General features: G+C 42.5%; 1 protein-coding gene across 2 annotated transcripts in view; it reads left to right on the plus strand.

The window, feature by feature from the left end:
• The window catches only part of SORT1 (sortilin 1), a 65,844-nt gene extending 52,586 nt beyond the window's left edge, over window positions 1-13,258 (plus strand). For both annotated transcript variants that reach the window (XM_063140641.1, XM_063140647.1), the window contains 7 exons: window positions 323-513; window positions 2,327-2,516; window positions 5,186-5,302; window positions 5,934-6,042; window positions 6,491-6,597; window positions 9,024-9,135; window positions 9,580-13,258. In XM_063140641.1, coding sequence (XP_062996711.1) covers window positions 323-513; window positions 2,327-2,516; window positions 5,186-5,302; window positions 5,934-6,042; window positions 6,491-6,597; window positions 9,024-9,135; window positions 9,580-9,594 — 841 coding nt within the window. In that variant the 3' untranslated portion in view covers window positions 9,595-13,258. The remainder of the gene's footprint in view (window positions 1-322; window positions 514-2,326; window positions 2,517-5,185; window positions 5,303-5,933; window positions 6,043-6,490; window positions 6,598-9,023; window positions 9,136-9,579) is intronic.
• The last annotated feature ends 5,287 nt before the right edge of the window (window positions 13,259-18,545 follow it).

Below are 18,545 nucleotides of genomic sequence, written 5' to 3' on the forward strand. Positions count from 1 at the left end.
ATTCCACAGTATGGGAGCAGCAGAAGAGAAGGTCCTCTGAGTAATACTTGTCAGCCTAATTTTGGCAGACTGAAGTGGATTCTTCTCAGAGGACCTGAGTGTGCAGGGCGGATTGTACGGGAGAAGGTGATCCCACAGGTAGCCTGGACCCAAACCATGTAGGGCTTTACAGAGTGACCAGTGAGCATGTAGTTTGGCCTAACATTCCCTTAACCTGCCTTGCATTAGGGGGGCTGCCAAAGGCTTCATGTGGCTTTCTGGTGATTTTAAATGACCCACAGTGATCATTCCAAACCTCATTTCTAATCATTACCTCTTTTAGGTTCTCAACAGATGAAGGCCAGTGCTGGCACAACTACATTTTCAATAAGGAACCTATTACTTTTACTGGCCTGGCATCAGAACCAGGAGCCAAGTCGATGAACGTTAGTATCTGGGGATTTAGAGAGAGCTTTCTGTCCCGCCAGTGGATCTCATATACCATTGACTTTAATGATCTCCTCAAAAGGGACTGTGAGTAATCTTTCTTTCCTTATAACAAAGAGGGATGTTGTTATTATTATTATTTATTTATTTATTTATTTATTTATATAGCACCATCAATGTACATGGTGCTGTACAGAGTAACAGTAAAACAGTAAATAGCAAGACCCTGCCGCATAGGCTTACATTCTAATAAAATCATAATAAAACAATAAGGAGGGGAAGAGAATGCAAACAGGCACAGGGCAGGGTAAACAGGCACTGGGTAGGGTAAAACTAACAGTATAAAGTCAGAACAAAATCAAGTTTTAAAAGCTTTAGGAAAAAGAAAAGTTTTTAGCTGAGCTTTAAAAGCTGCGGTTGAACTTGTAGTTCTCAAATGTTCTGGAAGAGCGTTCCAGCCGTAAGGGGCAGCCGAAGAAAATGGACGAAGCCGAGCAAGGGAAGTAGAGGCCCTTGGGCAGGCGAGAAACATGGCCTCAGAGGAGTGAAGAGCACGAGCGGGGCAATAGTGTGAGAGGAGAGAGGAGAGATAGAAAGGCGCTAGACCGTGAAAAGCTTTGTAGGTCAACAGGAGAAGTTTATATTGGATTCTGAAGTGAATTGGAAGCCAGTGAAGAGATTTCAGAAGTGGAGTTACATGGTCAGAGCGGCGAGCCAAGAAGATGATCTTAGCGGCAGAGTGGTGAACAGAAACCAACGGACTGATGTGAGAGGAAGGAAGGCCAGAGAGAAGAAGGTTGCAGTAGTCCAGCCGAGGCTGCTTGCCTTCAAACTGACTTGACTATATTTGCATGACTCAACTGGAGCATCTTGTATGGCAGGGGAGGGGAACTGAATTGGGGTGGGGCCCAGAAGCCCCCCACGCCCCCACCTGCCAGATGATATTGGGGGGAATGGCCACACCCTTGACATCTTTATTCACTGACATGCAGCATTGGCTGTAGTACCAGCCACTGCTTTGTTGTCATGGTTGCTTCGCCAACACCCTGATGGGCGAAAGTGTGGAGAAGGCAAAATGGTCCCAGCCAAAGCTGTGGCTGAAGCACTCCAGGTGCGTCCTCATCTGAGGCAGGGAGGGGAATCCCCGTGTAATCTCAGATCAGTGATGGAAGATAATGGGTGTTCCTGCCCCTTCACTGGGGGGAAGTGCCCCTGGTGGGAATGGGACTTGGGCATAGATCAGGGCCCACAGAGGGAGCCAAAACCTTCGCAGGCTAGATGGGGAACATCAGCGGATTCGATTAGGTATGTGGGTCAGAGGTTCCCCTCCACTGTTGTATAGGCTGCTAGTGTGATACTGTGCCTGTTTAAGACTGTACAGGTTAGTTTTTCAAGTTACATAAGACACTACCTCAGTTATTCCAGCTGCAATCAAATGGACACACACAACTTGGAAATTACACGGGTTCTTCAGCAAGAAAATACAAGAACTCAGATAATTTCCCCAAGCTGAAGTAAAGACTCAGAAAAATTCCTCAGTCTCTCTCCCATCCTTAAAAGCCATTCCTGTCATCCCCTATCCCCAAAATGCACTCCTTTTAATCAGAAACAGAAGAGAGAGAAATTTTGTTCTTTTACCTTCTTGCTCTTTGTTGCTCTTTGTTGCTTTGACTTAGTGGGTAACAGTGTAGTGGTGTGCAAAGGACGACAGGATATGTAGTTCACTCAAGGTGTTGGAACCGTAAGAACTACAAAGCAACTGCCTTGGATTCCAGTGAGGCCCCACCCTTATTCTGTGGGTGATTCCGCCACAGAATTCTGCGGAAAGCACCTGAAAGAGTCACCAATTATTATTTTTAGTAGCTTTTGGCTGTCTCAGGAGTTGTCGTTTCTTCCTTAGGTGAAGAGAAGGACTATACAAAGTGGTTGGCTCACTCCAATGACCCCAGTAACCCTGCAGATGGCTGTATACTAGGTTACAAGGAGGAATACCTACGACTCCGTAAGTCATCTGTCTGTCAGAATGGCCGTGACTACATGGTGACCAAGCAACCATCTGTCTGCATTTGCACATTAGATGACTTCCTTTGGTAAGTTTGGGGAATTCCTCCCATCGTTCTTCTCCATCACAGTGTTTTTAGTGTTCTGAAATGGCCAGTGGAGTAACCATAGCTATTTCCATTTGAGCTTCCCTGAAATATTAAGGGAATGCAGTGTGTGGCTCTATATATGTAAGTGAATATTTTGAGAGGTAGTCAAGCGATTTAAGTATTAGTTATCCAACTACAGTGGAACCAGAGGTTTCCAAAAATAAATCCTCAATTTTGCAGCCCAAATTAAATTATCAGTTTAAACCAACAAGATGCTCAAGTCAATGTTGGTCTATTTTCTGTAGGTGAACAAACATGGAAGATTTTGAGTTGGCAAATTTTCCACACCAGCCGATGTCATATCATGTGCCTGCATCTACCCCTGCACTACTTATTTGGGACAAAAGTGGCAACAATCATCCAAAGTAGAATAAATCATGCAAACTTGCATTCGTTACATGGATTCAGAATTTGGTTTTGGCAAGATATGAAGTTCTTGGACCCGGTAGTGGGGGAAGGGCAGGATAGGGGGCCATAAATATATAATGGCAAGTGAGTGACTAGGCTCCTGGAGAAGTAAAGGAAGCCACATTGTGCAAGGCAGCAAATACCCCACACATAGACCTCTAGAAACCCTACCAAGACCTCCTCTTTAGCAAAGTGGTGGCAACTGGTGGCCCTTCCAGTATTTTGGCCTACAACTTCCATCTGCCCTAGCCAGCTTAGCCAATGCTATGGGATGATGGAAGTTGTAGGCTAAAACATCTGGAGGGCCACAAGTTGCCTTACCCCTGTATAGAAGATGCTGCTGAAATAATATTCATGCCCTTCTTTGTAGTTACAGACTAGCAACTTGATCTTGAAGAAGAGCTTGCCACTCAAGGGCTTCTCATAAAGCTGCTAGATTTTGCATTAGAAATTCCCCGTGTTCAGCCTTGCTTATATTCACCACTTTTTGTTGTTTTAAAGGCTGTCAAGTACTCCTACAGGATAGCTGGGAAACATTCAGGCCCCAACAACAGAATCCCAGACATGTCTACACATAAGGAAGTCATCTTAAGTTCAGTGGGGCTTAATTCCAGATAAATGGGTATAGGGTTGCTGCCTAAAAAAGTACAGTTTAAAGAAAAAGAAGAAAATGGGCTGTGTGTGTGAAATGTTAAGAAGTCAGGGTGCGGTGCAGACATTAAGGAGCAGGACTATGGGGTTGGCAGCCTATTACAGCGCAGGCACTAGCAAATATGTGCCCATCACACTTGCACAGCCATTGTCTGGACTACAAAATTTATTACAGTAGGTGCTTTTGAGTGTTGGTGAAATGGCGAAAACTACCTGGATCCCTCACAATAGAGTTCAGCTTTATATTTCTCACAGAGAGGATAATGGTGACTGTACCAAAGCCAGCAATAAGACCTCTGGCTGTACAGAGTATCTGTATCATCTACTCCCAGCTGCAATTTTCTGTAAAGTACCACATAATTAGATGCCAATTTATAGCAGGAAGTAATCAGAGATTCCAGGACAACACCTCCTTAACATGCTTAGAATATTGGGCCAGTGATGTAATTGCAGTTAAGTAGATGAAGTGTAGACACTAAATTCTTGAGTAGCTATTAAAAATGTATCATTGGTTTCAGTTTGTAAAGCCTGCAACAATTTAAAAACACAACCTCATAAAATACAATAAAAATACAACAAAGGACGGACCACAGGTAAAACATAAACTTTAAATAAAACAGCTGATACTTAACAGGAAAAAGCATGCCGGGATAGAAAGGACTTTACCAACCAGCAAAGAAAGGGCCAGGGAGGGAGCGATCTGCACTTCACAGAACAAGGTGTTCCACAGATGGGACGCAGAAAAGGGCCTCTCCTTCTGTTCTTCAAGAGCTGGCAGGATGGTGTAGGAGGTGGCAATTCCTCAAGTTTCTTGAACCCCAAACCATTTAGGGCTTGAAAAGTTACAACCAACACATTTAATTATGCCTGGAAGCAAGTTGGCAACCACCGCCCACTATCATTCTTGCTACTGTATTCTGGACCAACTGCATCTTCCAAATACTCTTCAAATACTCATGTAGTATTGCCAATCTTGATGTAGCTAAGAAATATGTTATTGTAGTGAAGTCTGGCTTCCTCAGGAGCAGGCCCACCCTTCCCATTCCTCCTGACCACTAATGGTTTGGTGGTTTCTTGGCTTTTGTGCAGTTTTTATCCCCAGTTCTAAAAAGTCAAAATGTCTCTCCTAATATTTAGTGACAAGTAATAAGTGCTTTAATTTTGTGTGTGTGTGTGTAGTTTCACCCCAAACTCCTTTGCCTTTGGCCCACCCTTGAAATGCAGAGCCTGACAGTTTCTCCAAAATTGAATTCAGCCCTTAAGCTGAAAGAGGTTCAACACCACTGGTTTACAGGCTGCACACCACAGGACAAGAGCCCTTTGGTTCTTTCCCTTCAGCTTGCACCACAGGCAAGCCAAGAGTCTTATATGTGTGTGGAAAGGGATGGACAGACATCCTTTTCTCAAAGACCTGGCTAGGCTGCGGCCAATTCCTCTAATCTGTTTCCAGCCCCTTTCAGCCTTTTGCAGTGATAATGAAATATGAATTGATGCTTGTGCCCTGGATGAGTTAAATGCCTGTTTTCCTGCTCTTGTATATTGTGCTGCAGCGATTTTGGCTACTTCCGCCCAGAAAATCAGTCTGAATGTGTGGAGCAGCCAGAACTGAAGGGTCATGATCTGGAGTTCTGTTTGTATGGGAAGCGAGAGCGGTTAAAGACCAAAGGGTAATTTTTAAAATAAGATTCTAGTCCACTAGCATTAGTATGTGAGTTGATATCCTAACTCAGTAGCAAGTTATTGTTGGTGTAGGAGTTGGCTTACTTCTACATGCAGGGATTTGGAAAAGGATTATTTTCCAAGGATCCACAGTACTCTGTAAAATAATCTTCTTCCTCTCAATGAATATAGGGTAGCTGGAGAAGTAAGAAACTTTCCTCTTGCAGTTGTGACCATCACAGTGTAACTCCAGAGGAATAAGAAGTCTGGAGGTCTGTCATAGATTTAAGACAATTCATCCAATACATTCTGTGGGCAAAAGAAGAACTACTGAAATAATTTGGGGACCATAAAGTGAGCATTTATGAGTTCATGAGTTCCATTTTTTCCTCAGGGCCAGTGTAGGGACGTAGATACGCCTCTTAGTGGGCGAGCCTGAAAGAATCCTGGCTTGTTGGGAATGTTTGAAAGCTCTGCGCTGATGAGAGGTTAGCCAGCCTGGTAATGATGAGACTGTTTTCTCAGCCTCCGTTGATGACGGGGTTATGAAGCAGTTAGCTAATCTTTGCTGGCTTTGGAAGCGGTTTCATGTAAAAAGGAACTTCCCAATAGCCTACTGAGATTGTTGTTGATTTCCAGATACCGGAAGATTCCAGGAGACAAATGTCTTGGTGGGGAGAACCCCAACCGTGAAGAGACTGATCTGAAAAAAAAATGTACAAGCAACTACTTGAGCCCCAGTCAGTTGGTAGGTAAAAATATAAATAAATCTGATGGAAGAACTGTAGGTGGCAAGACTAGACAGAACATTCTAGCCACTGTAAAATGAATGCAAGAACAACTGCCCGCTAATAGTTAATGTTTGAGAAGTCAGTTTTCTTAAATTTCTTTGCTAGTATTAACCTCAGCTCTCTGCAGGCGGAGGGATGAATGAGCTTTCCAAGCTGGCTGCTAAAGGTGTGATTAGCATTTTGAGCTAGGGAATCCAGTGACAGAGGCCTTCACCCTTTTCAAAATAAGCAGTTTCATTCTGCTTTCCCAAATCTTCTCAGCACTACTGTGCCATGCAGGGCTTTGAGGTATGAAGAAATATGCTAGAAAGGTTTTTGTAGAAAGGGTTTAGTAATTGCAGTGGTCTTGTCCTCTAATAATATGTTATATAAACTTAACCAATCCTTTCTCCTTTCTTTCTACAGTCTGCTTCCTCCAACTCCACTCCAGTCATCCTGGCTGTTATAGGCTTGATGCTCATCACTGCTGTAGCTGGAGTAGTCATCATTAAGAAATACGTTTGTGGGGGAAGGTGAGGCTTGTGGGCAGGATGACAACATAAGTTCTAAAGGACTGTCAGAGCATACACATTTTGCCCTCTTGTTACATAGATGCTGAAGTAGTTGGATTTGACTAGCGTGTTTTGATGGCAAAGGCATGCCTTCTTAGCAATAGTTCCATGGCAAGCCTTTTGTCCTACACAGGTTCTAAATCTTTATCCGCCTGATCTCGCTAAATCTCAAATGTCTTAGACCAGACAAAATTGCCTAATTTATCCTGACATTATCATGCACATTGTGATTGAGCTTATTTGGAGTAGATTCTAGTACAGCTATGCCCTATTATTCTATCCAGGTTCAATATTGGTACATTGCCTGCCTCCCATGTATACTGAACGTTGCCATGCTGCCTGGGCAATCAAAGGAAAAGCATGTCCTGGCCACACAGGCTTTGTAGAATGGTCAGAACGGTGGTGGACTAGTTCCACTAAGGGAGAAGTCTCTAAATTAGTTGCTTCAGTGCCGGAGATGGGTGTGTGTGCAGCCTGTATATAATGGGAAACATGGAAAATAAAAGGTTGTTGGAAGAACTTTGCTACTGGGGTGGGGGATTGGTCTCTGGCTTTGGGAGGCAGGGCTACGTAAGCTCTTTCTACACATCAGCTCAGTTCAGAACTCCACAGTGGAGTTTTTACACCACTATTGAGAAATGTGTTGTCTGGCGCAAAAACTCCACGCAATGGTGGATTGTTTTTTTTAAAAAAAAAACACTCCATGGAGAATATCCACATTGTGCAGGGGAGAGTTCCTGCACAACTGTTGTGTTGCGTGTTGTGTAGAGGGCTCTGTGGAGTTTCCCGTTGTATTGCATTGACTTTTCTCACTGGCTACAGAGTTCGGTGGCAAGAGCGGCGAAAGGAGTGAGTGCCACTCTAGGAGAGCTGCCGGGATTGTTTTTTTGCAGCAATGGCTGATGGGATTCTGTCAGGAGGACTAGGGGGAGGAGAGAGGGCTGATGAGCTGTCAGTCAAACATTGTGATGGATTTTACTCAACTCCACGGTATCACACAGTCACACAATGGTGGAGCTAGAACATGTTGTGTTGGGAGTACCCCTTAGGAACTCAACCTTTGAGTGCAGTTTTCACACTGCATTGACTAATGTGTTGTCTGAACTGAGCTATCATGTAAGCTGGAGGTAGATTATTTGTATTTCCATAGTATTCACTACACAAATAGGCCTTGTAGGTAGTGATCCTCTTCCATTCTAAAAGGAACATAGAATTGCACATAAGGTAATGACATCCTTATGAAACGATCTTGCCAGGAAAGTATTTCTTACACACTTTAGTAATTGCTGTTCACTTGCTGAACAGGCTAAGCTTTAATTCAGTTATTACTGTTGAGGCATTACATTACACCACTATTGTTTAAAGAGGAATTAGGTGGATTGGGCAAATGATGTGGTTCTTTCCTGTTCTGCATCATCCCTCTCTGGGAAGGAATTGCATAATTTGCTCAGCCACATGGTTCCTCTTTGCAAATTTTGCCGGTGTTGTGTGGAATTAGAGTACATGGTAGCAGTTTTTGTGCCTTGGTGGTAATGTGCGAATGAACCCTAGTACTTGTTTAGGGATAGGAGTCTTCCTATGAAGTGAAATTGGATTCAGATCGGAGTGGAATGTTGAGAATAAGTTTTGCTTCCCTGCGAGTCAGGCAAAACTAGTCTAGAATGCTTTTGTTTCTGCTGCAGTGTATGGATTACCAGAGCCCCAGTTAAACAAGATACTGCTGTGACAGACCTATGATCCTTAGAACGCAAACATGCATATATAAACTGGGAAGTGGTGGTGAACCCTTCCCAGTTTCTTCTCTTCACTCCCACCCTCTCTAAATGCACTCCACTCCAGCTGCTGTTCTTCTAAATGTGCTCTGAGTTTGGAGGTAAGCCCCATTTGGAAAAAAGCAGCTGGAGAAGGTGGCCACTGTTTGGGTGCTGGGAGAGGAAATTGTAAGCAGGAGAAAAATTCAGCAATTCCTCCAATTGCCACTTCTCCACCTTAAATTTCCTGCTTTGTACCTGTCACATTGTTCCAAACATGAAGTTATGTCTGGTGTGCTTGAAATGTCTAGATTCAAACTGATGAGGGCACTTAGCACTTAATCTAGAACCATGTGCATTAATTCTAGGCTCAGTGAATGCCCCCCTGCCAGCTCCATGCCCACTTAGAATACTTCACCTTTTTAAAATATCTGTTTTGATCCTTTCTACCTTTATAGTGCAGTTGTGCTTTACCCAGAGAAATTGTATTTCAGCAACAATAACCCACATATGGAGTCTTTCTGAAAAGCTGTGGACTTTATCTTCACTTCTATTTTAAAGAGCACTGATCTGTTTTGACCAAAGGTGAAACAGCCCTGGGTCAAGTTCTTTCATCTGTGTTTGTCATGCCCCTAGGTTTCTGGTTCACCGATATTCCGTCCTACAACAGCATGCGGAAGCTAATGGCTTTGAAGGACTTGAAACACCAGGGGCCAGCAAAACTGGTTACCATGATGATTCTGATGAGGCAAGTGATTGTGACCCAATAAGTATGAATGTATGCTGTGCATTTTTCTAAGCAGTATTTGTCAGCTTGGACTGAAAAATGGGAATTCCCAGTGTGTGATTTTGACCTGTGCCTGTTTGAAAATACCATAACTATGTTTCTGTGAGGCAGTGGGCCCATTCAGAAGACACCTTAAACCATGGCTTTAACCATGGTGGTTAAGCCAGAAAGCCAGGCTGTGTTCAGAAGACACCTTAGACCATGTCTTTAACCATAGTGAATAAGGCTTTTTGCTTTATTCAGTATGGTTAAAGCCATGGTTTAAGGTGTCTTCTGAATGGGGCTAGTGGGGCTAAGAACTATTTTAATAGAATGCTTGGCTTACATTTGCCAGAGAAAAATTGGGAAGAATTCTGATCCTGAATACTAACAAGAAGAATTTTCTCTTTTTCTTTTTCTGCTCAGGACCTCCTGGAGTAATATTGCAGATCTTACTAGAATTGGATACATATGGGTTTGGATGCTGCTACGAAAAGGCATGAATGCCGACAGTCCATTTTATTCCCAACTTTGATGCCTTCCCCATATCCAAGGGATTCTGTGTTTCTATTGCTTCCATCAAACTATCTTAAACCAGCAAGACTGCAAGAACTGCATTGGGGGCGGGGGCGGTAAGGTGTGGGGAGAAGACACTGCAGCTCTGAATAAGGAAGAAGGGAAAGCTTCTTTTTAAAAATGTAACATTATTTTAATCAGATTTCTTTCCTGCTCTTAAAGGAGAACTAAATAGGAAAGTGGAAGCAACATTTCACTAAAATATTAGCATTACTAGGTACAATATATTTTGCTGCTGGAAGAATGGCCCAAATTCCCAGGTAGGGGACATGTTTGACTCAACACTGTGATGATACTGCTTTGAAGCTCCTGCAGCGTGACCAGCACTTTTCCTAGCAAGCAGAGCAGTGAGATGCTGGGGCAGGAACTCTGAGAACTAACCAGCATCCCAAAGGGCTTTGTCCTGAAACGGGGCTGTTTTTTTGTTTTTAACTAAAGTGTAATCAACTGCATAGATGTGTGTTGTGCAAAGCAGAGATAATTTCAAGTCTCGGAGCAACACTGTGGCTGGGCTCTACAATTGCAAGGAACTTAACTGTGAAATCAGCGTGTGTGCTGCCATAAATCTTTTTTAAAAAAGAAAAAAAATATCTGGGTGGGAAGAGGATAATTTTATAAACAGTAGGATTAAGCAGCACAAATCTCTTAAAAATAAGACTTGTTTAGAATGTTATGATCTCTTGAAGTAACAGAAATTAGGTGCTTTCGATCGGGTTCTTGAAGGAAAGTTTCGTTAAGCAACATGATGTGGTTCAATGTTCTGTTTTTTGCTATGCACCCATTTTCTTGAAAGCAATAGATTAGTGGTTGCAGCCCATGCTCCACTTTTTGTGCATTTATCAACCCTCACTTACCTGTACAGTTAGACTGCTACATTGCCCATATGAAGTCATACTCTGCTTTCCAATAATACTTAGTTCACAGAATTGTGAAGTGAATCTTCACAAAGTTATTTAAAAAATATCTTAATTCTGTAGCTTAAAGCTGGTCTGTTCGGATGCCAATTGTCAATAGAAGAATTCCAATCTAACATCTGTTGGAGTAGGAACAGAGGGCTTCTTGCTGAACAGAAGCCATGGAAACACAAAATAGGAAATCATCTGTGGCATAGCTGGTGTTTGATTTCCATTGCCATTAAGGGGCTGAGGTGTTTGAAGAGGCATGAATGAACTGAATGACCTTCCTAACACTCATTTTGTTATGTGGATCAGTGTAGGCTCCCGGTGGTACTTCTTAACCTTTACATTAGGCTTTGGTTCTGATCCAATACAGGGGAGTGCAAGTCACATTTTATTAAGACAAAAGCATTCATATAATGTTAGCTGCACAAAGGAGGAATTTTCATGGGCATACCTGCTCATGGGAATATACTTTTAGTTATTGGAAGCCTTGCTTTCCTTTCATTGAGGACCACATCTGCTAGAAGGTGTGGTGGTATTGATGAATGAGCTCTGCTTGTTTTAGAATTGAGCTTTTTCAAAAGAAAATAAAAAAAAAGTTTGGTTCCCATGGTACTCCCAATGATGTCATCAGGAGCATGACTGGATCTGATCACCTGACACTCTCACCCCTACAAATCTCCCCAATATCACTGCAAGCTCCTGCACTCGGCCCCACCCTACTTTCCTTCTCCCCAGCTTACCTAAGAGTGGGTCGTGCAAGCAGGGAGTTCTCACCGGAGGCTTCACTGCGAGGCCTCCCTCCCTCCCTCCCTATTACCTAGCATACTGCCATAGCAGGCATCTCAGGCACAAGGAGTCCTGGGATCTGCAGTATATTTCCCAAAATCTTTGCTGTATGGGATGCTGCCATTTTAGCATTGCGGATGGTAGGGCGGGAAGTGCAGAGGGGTGGATTGTTAGCTGAGCTCACTGAGAAGTGAGCTTGCTCTGTAATGGAGGTGAGCATTACAAGATGGACAAGTTTTTTTTATTCTGATCCAGGTAGTTGCAAGTTTTGGCAACATCACTAGTTATAAGATCTGTTCTGATTTAACATTCATACTCCTGCTGGCAAAAGTCTAGGTTAGTGTTCTGATTTGGTGAGTTGTTAATATTTCTCTCATTATCGTTCACCATGTCATGCAGCCAGTATGTTCAATGAGAGTGAGGTATGTGTTTAAAATCTATTTGAGGTATGTGGTTAGCATTTCACTGGTGACTAGTATCAAATGAAGTAGGGTATGTTAGATATTCAAAAGTTATTGAGTATTTCCAAGTAGTTAAGAGGTAAAGTCACAGAGTTTTCCACCTTTGGTAGTAGTAATACAAGATTAAGAATCTTGGAAGCAAGTTCCTGTCCTGGATTTGTTTTTCTCTCAGTTTTTTTTTTACTTTGTTGTGCTTTTTGATAATGCCTTTGCTTCCTCCCTTGCACCCCTGCATAATTTGATTGAATCCCTGTTTTTCCAGTCACCTGGGCCAGATCTACATATGGCACTTGGAAAACATTTTGAAAACTGTATCTGGGGTATGTCCTGGGCCCCAACAGTTGTCCTACTGTTATAAACCGTTTTAAAGCAGTAGTGTAGATCCTGCCCTTGTATACATTTTTTGTTGTTGTCCCTTATTGAAGAAAGGTGCACCAACAAATGGTGGGAAGGAATGTCTATCCTCAAAAGAATCTTACTCCACTTAAAATGATTCTTCTGATTCTTTTTCACTTATAGGGCAGTATGTTTGTTAAATTCATAGTACCTTGAACTGAACAGGGCTAAATAATCCTGTGTCTCACAGAGGTGCTCCAAAACTGTTCTTTTTTTTCTTTTTCTCTCCCCCCCTTTTTTAAAAAACTTTTTTTGTGTACAGCTCTCTCCAGTACAGAACCAAATTTAAATTGCTCTGCTATGCATGTGATTACTAAAACTCCATGTACTGGACTGGGAATGTAAGAGAACTTATAATGGAGCTGGAGAAGACCTTAACCAATACGATGTGAATATAACAATCTGACTGCTGACTCTTCCCATTTTATGTCCAACTTTCACATATATTAAAGCATCTCTAGAAGGCAGGCAGGAGAAGAATGTTTATCATAGGTACCTATTGAAATACATTGGCTGATACAGTAAGAACATTCCCAGTAACTTGAAACCTCCCCAGTAAATGAACCAGGGGCTAGTTGCCAACACATACTTGTTGCCCTAGGCAACAGTAGCCTCCATAGTGGTGAATACATAGATAACATTACATCTTTCTCACTGCTGCCCAAGCAACAAAGCAGCCATAGGGATGTTGCCATTGCATGCGCTTTGTCTTCCCGACATGTCTAAGGCAGACCAGATTTTTAAAAAGACTCCATAACATGCATAATGGCTGTAGAATACTACGTAACAAAAAGCCATAGCTGATACACTTCTCTACGCAGAATTTCTTAAGATGTACTGTCTGAGGTAAGGTGCAGAAGGAAAAGGAAGGAGCTATGTATAGAGTCTGTAAATAAGCCTGGCTATATTATAAATTTGTACTGGTATTTTTCTGTATATTTGCAATATTGGGGTTAGAAATAAAAAAAATGGAATTTTATTGGACTTTTATGTTGTCTGTCTTTGCTTTTTGTTGTCTGCCTTTACTGTCCTGCCTTTAGGACAGTGTTTCTCAGTTTAGAGTTTGCAGAGCTTGAACATGGTGATAAGGAACAACTCAGCATCATTTAGCACCTTTTTCAGGCTTGCTGCATGGCACAATACTTGAACATAAAGGATACAGATTAGCTATGACTCTTTGTAGTTTCTAGCACTACCTTTTCCTCTCATAGGTGTGGAAAGGGAAGGTAGAAGTGACAGGAGCAGACTGAGCTACCATTTCACATTTGACCCTTCCTCACTCTCTGCTTCCAACCATTCTGCTTCCCTATAACTATAGTCCTGTTTCCCCCATGAACAATCTGTGGCACTGCCTCTGCATTACAATTGGTGAGTCCCTTAGCTTTGCTTCATGAAAGAGGAGTAAAGGCTCATGAAATGGAAATAAAAGTTTTCCATCCAGCTGTTCTGAGCAAAACAATTCACAAGGAATGGTCAGTAAAGACTTGTTGGATAGTACATGATGACTGATGCTAGCCATCCCACATGGTTCATATTATCAAGTAATAACTAACCATCCTGTGAATCACATCATGTATGAACTCTTGAAAGAACTGCAGTGGTGTAGTGAAGAAGGAAAGCAGAGGAACACAGGAATGATGATGCTGGAGCGTCAGGGTAATTAACATCCTCCTGGCTCTGGTATGTGAATGAGCTGATAAGAGGCTTTCAGGTTTTTCTAGTATAGGTTTGTAGCTATAGATTAGCATAGGAACCCAGAGTGAGGAAAACAAGCAAAGGCCGGATACGTCTTTCATTTCCTTTGGGATACCTGCTTCACTCTAGGGGGCTGTCTATACGCACTGGAAGTCCCAGGGTGGGTGGGTTTGATTATACGACGCAGCAGCCACCTCGCAGCTATCATGGGGCTTTCCCGCAAAGCTGCAAAGAGAAAAAAAAGTTGGGATTTGCCCAAACTTTCCCCCCGGAGCGAGGCGAGTCCGGTGTATCTGCCATCGGTGCTCTGGAGTCATGGCTGGGTGGATGGTGACCCCTGATTGGGCAGGGGGCATGCCTGCTTGCCAGAAACACTGCACTTTTGCTGCTCCTACAAGATTAGCTGCCGCTGCACTGAAGCAACAAACTGCAGGGTTTTGCTTATCACGGTGATAACCTGCTGCCGTATAGGCAGCCCGTAAGACAGCAGTGGTCATGTTCAGGGGGCTGCACCCTACCATTGCTATAGTGGGAAAAACACACTAACTTCCCTGTAAAGCAAGCCATGCAGTTTGTTTTAAAGTAAAATTGCACTCCCTGGACACACCTGGGAGAATGAATTTGTTTTAAAACGAGTTGCATGTGCTTTATTTTAAAGGGAAATTAGCATTCTCCTCCACCCTACCCTGCAACCACACCACCAAATCTGGGTAGAGACTCAGGGTCCACGCAGTGGGGGCTGCCAAATTGGCCAGGGGAAGATGTCCAGGGTTTCCCACCCTTGCTCCAGTGGTTTAAACAGTAGTCTTACCCAGCCCCTCCTCCCCACAGCTGCCCCTCCAACCTCCTAACACATGCTGCACAGGAGACCCTACTGCACTGGATGAATGGGGGGTGGGATGGGCTGGCCTAAAAAAGTGGATGGAGGGTCTTTCCTCTCACAGAAGATAGATCCTGGATGACACATGCCCTGTAAATTTAATTGTGAGCTTTTATTAGTAATTTGTTTTGGATGTCTGCATTTTATGGGACAGAGCTTTTAACTTGGGTGTTAGTGTGAGAATAAATAATCGAGAAAATATATTCTGGGGGTGTGACAAAGAATTCTACTTAGGAACATGGCGACGAGGCCTGTTATGCTCAACTCCTGCACTTCAAAATTGATCACTACGCAACTGATACAGCTTCCACCCAGCTGGCTAATTTAAAAATTATGCTGGAATTTTGAACAAACTGTAGCAATTGATATCCTATCTACTGTTAAAAGAAAATAGCTGCTGTGCTCTGGACCTGATTGGAGAATGGTAATGGAATAATATCCACGCAGCAAAATCATGTGCTCTGTTGTGTTTTCTCAAAGGGCTTCTGCTTGTCATCTGAATTTAAGACGATCCAGGCAATTCCAGCATGTAAATTCAACTTTCCATATATTGATTTGTCCTTTTATCATCACCAAATAAATCAAAATAAACACACTCAAGAATAAAAAATTTGACAACACTGCACTAGACCAGTTAATTATTTCTTTACAAAAGCTATTATATTTGATGGTACAATTATGCCAAATAGTTTTTCAAAACGGCCATATCAATTATAAACAGTTTTACAAAAACAACTATATCTGTTCTATCTGGCAGTCTACAGACCACTGGTGTGGTGTTTCGCCTATGAAAAGTCTCAGATACACCTGTAGGCATCACGTTCTAATAGCAACTTTCAGAAACTATAATGTTGAGAAATAAATTCACTTTCCTGAGTGACTATATACTTTCAGTGGTCTACCAGTCAGTAAAGGAAAAATTCTTAGTGTTCATTTTGAATTTGTAACAGGGGACTTTGTCTTTTCTGTTCTGTACTTTTTTCATCACCACCATTAAGTGTTGAGAACACTTCTGCTTCTCTCAGAGCAGAGGTAATAGCATTTAATAAGTGTCATTGTGGGTCTTTCTACCTGCTAATTATGTCTTTAGTGTATGTTTTCATGACGAGTCTTCTGTAATTCCATGTCATGGATTTCACGAGGAGATGTTGAGACCCTGTGAAATTTCCTAAAAACCCTGTCAAGGCTTTGCTAAGCAGTCAAATGAGTCTTCGCTTGGCCCAGCTATTTGAGGGATTAACCTGGAGGGGCACTTAGAGGGTGAGGAGGTTGTCTTTGTCCGTGAATTCAGACCACATTATTTCCTCCTCAAGAGCACTGACATCTCTAGATGCTCACTGGTTCTGCACAACCATTCTAGCTACCATTTATAAGAAGAATTAAATATACTAGGCATTAATGCCAGTAGCTGAAATCCATTTATATTTTTAAACACCCTGTATTAATAGCTCTGCTGTAGTGATGTACTTCTTAAAAATAGCAAAATATATATTTTACACGTACAGTGTGTTCTGCAGTTTAACTGGATCTGTGTTATAGTGGGGTTAATAATCTCATTCTAGGGCATCGTGGGAAATTAGAACAGCAGCTAGGCCCAGCTGCCTGGTGGGGCTTTGAGGATGAGGCCAGAATATGTTTCTTAAGGGGTCCAGGGCAGGTATCCAAGGTGGGCCTGGTCAGAGTGTTTGGGCCCTGGCAGCTATCCGAGGCACCAGATGCTGCCTCAATCTCCTTACAGGAAAAGGCAGGCTAGAAACATAACAAAGAAATAAATGTGTTAAAATCTTGGTCTTGTTTGCAGTCTTTCACAGGAGAGACAGGTCTCTTGCTGCAGCAGAGTTTCTGCCACTGGCACCATCACTGATAGTTCTTCAAAACAACCACCATTTCCTGGTATAGGTATTTGGCCACCCAGTTCTATCAATGCACCAAAGAGGGGAGTAGAAGAAGCCCCAGATGGTTTCAGCTCAAGATGCCAGGCTGTCACACCTGTAAGGTGAAGGAGGGCTGGTTTTCAATGAAGAAAAACAACCTGCCCAAGGTCACCCAGAGAAAATAACAAAATTGGCACATCCTGAATTCCAATTCCAGTAATTCTGGATAACAGCTTTGCGTATGGTGGCCAGGTGCCCTGCTTTACTGAGGACAGTGGGCTAATTGAAGGAGTATCATAAGACAGTTTTCTGTTTGAAGGACTCATCTATTTCAGGGGTGATGAATTTCTTTGAGCCTGAGGACTGAGTTCTGTTTTGGAGACACTCTTGTGGGCAGCATTCCAGTGGTGGACAGGGCTGAATGAATAATCCCCCTCAAATTATCCCCAGGGATGGAAATAAGGGGTAGGCAACCCAATCAATTTCATGGGGTCCACTGGCTTGAGGAGGGTATGATAGGGGAACCCAGCTTGGGCTATCTATTTGATTATTCATTCAACTGGTGAAACAAATAGTATACGGAGTTCATGTGGCATGAATAGATAAATGCATACAGGCTTACAGATGCATATGTGCAAATGTACCACATAACATAAAAGGGACACATCAGAACCATGAAATAATTATTTACAACATTTATATACTGCTCCACAGCTAAACAAATTCTGGAGCAATAAACTTTTTCCAGGTCTAGCCTTTAAGGCACTGCCAAGCTTTTCCTTGGCAGCTGTTTTAAAACCTTTAGTTTTGGGTTTTTTTTGGTTTGTTATCATTTTGCATTGTTTGCTATTTTTGTGTGTTTCATAAAATGATTTATTTATTGCATCTATATCCCACCTTTTTTCCTCCAAGGAACTCAAGGCAGCATACGTATTCGTTCTCTCAATTTATCCTCACATCAAAAACTTTGTGAGGAAGGTTAGGCTGAGAGTCTGGGACTGGCCCAAACTTACCCAGTGAGCTTCCACAGCTGAATAGTGCCCAGAACCCGGATCTCCCAACTCCCAATTCAACACTCTAACCACTACACCACACTGGCTCTCAGTGCTGTTTTTTTTTAAAAAAATAGAAAACTGGGGTAGAATTTAATAAGAATTAATTTGTGGAAATAATTATCAAGCACAATTGTCCAGACCAGCCAATCCTATGCTGATGTAACCACCAGTGACCAAAGTCCAGAAGTCAAATGCATGCCATAAATGTGGCCCTCTTCTATAACTCCATAACACCTATGATCTTAATACTATCTTGAAAGTGAGTTTAAGTGGGATTTCTTTCAAAGTGGGGGAGGGTTTTGGATAAGAAAATAACTTGCCCAGCACAGTTTCATCTGAAGGAGCCCTGTCCCCGTCTGAGAATCCTCTCCTAGGCAAGGAGTGCCTGAACTCTGGCTCCAAGGGGAACAACTCTCATCTTGGGAGGGACTGATGGGATTTGAGGGCCAACATCATCTGAAGGGCCATAGGCTCCCCAGCCGTGATCTGTGGTGACACGGCCCTCTTTCTTACTCTCCAGGGAAAACGGTCTACCTGGCAGCTTTTTTTTGCAAACTGCTTAATCTTGCTCTTTTGGAAGGCTGGGCTAGTTCTAGTGAGTGTTTTATAAAGATATTTTTAATTCTACCAGTTGACACTTTTATTGACATAATTTGTTTTCTTCATATTAATTTCATACACCTTTGCCCAAGCCGTTCTGTTAGGCATGTGGCTCAAAATACCAAATAAAATGTTGAAAACAACCTCAACGAACTTCCTGACCTGAA

Source organism: Elgaria multicarinata, chromosome 1, assembly GCF_023053635.1.
Source record: "Elgaria multicarinata webbii isolate HBS135686 ecotype San Diego chromosome 1, rElgMul1.1.pri, whole genome shotgun sequence".
Classification (NCBI taxonomy): Eukaryota; Metazoa; Chordata; class Lepidosauria; order Squamata; family Anguidae; genus Elgaria; species Elgaria multicarinata.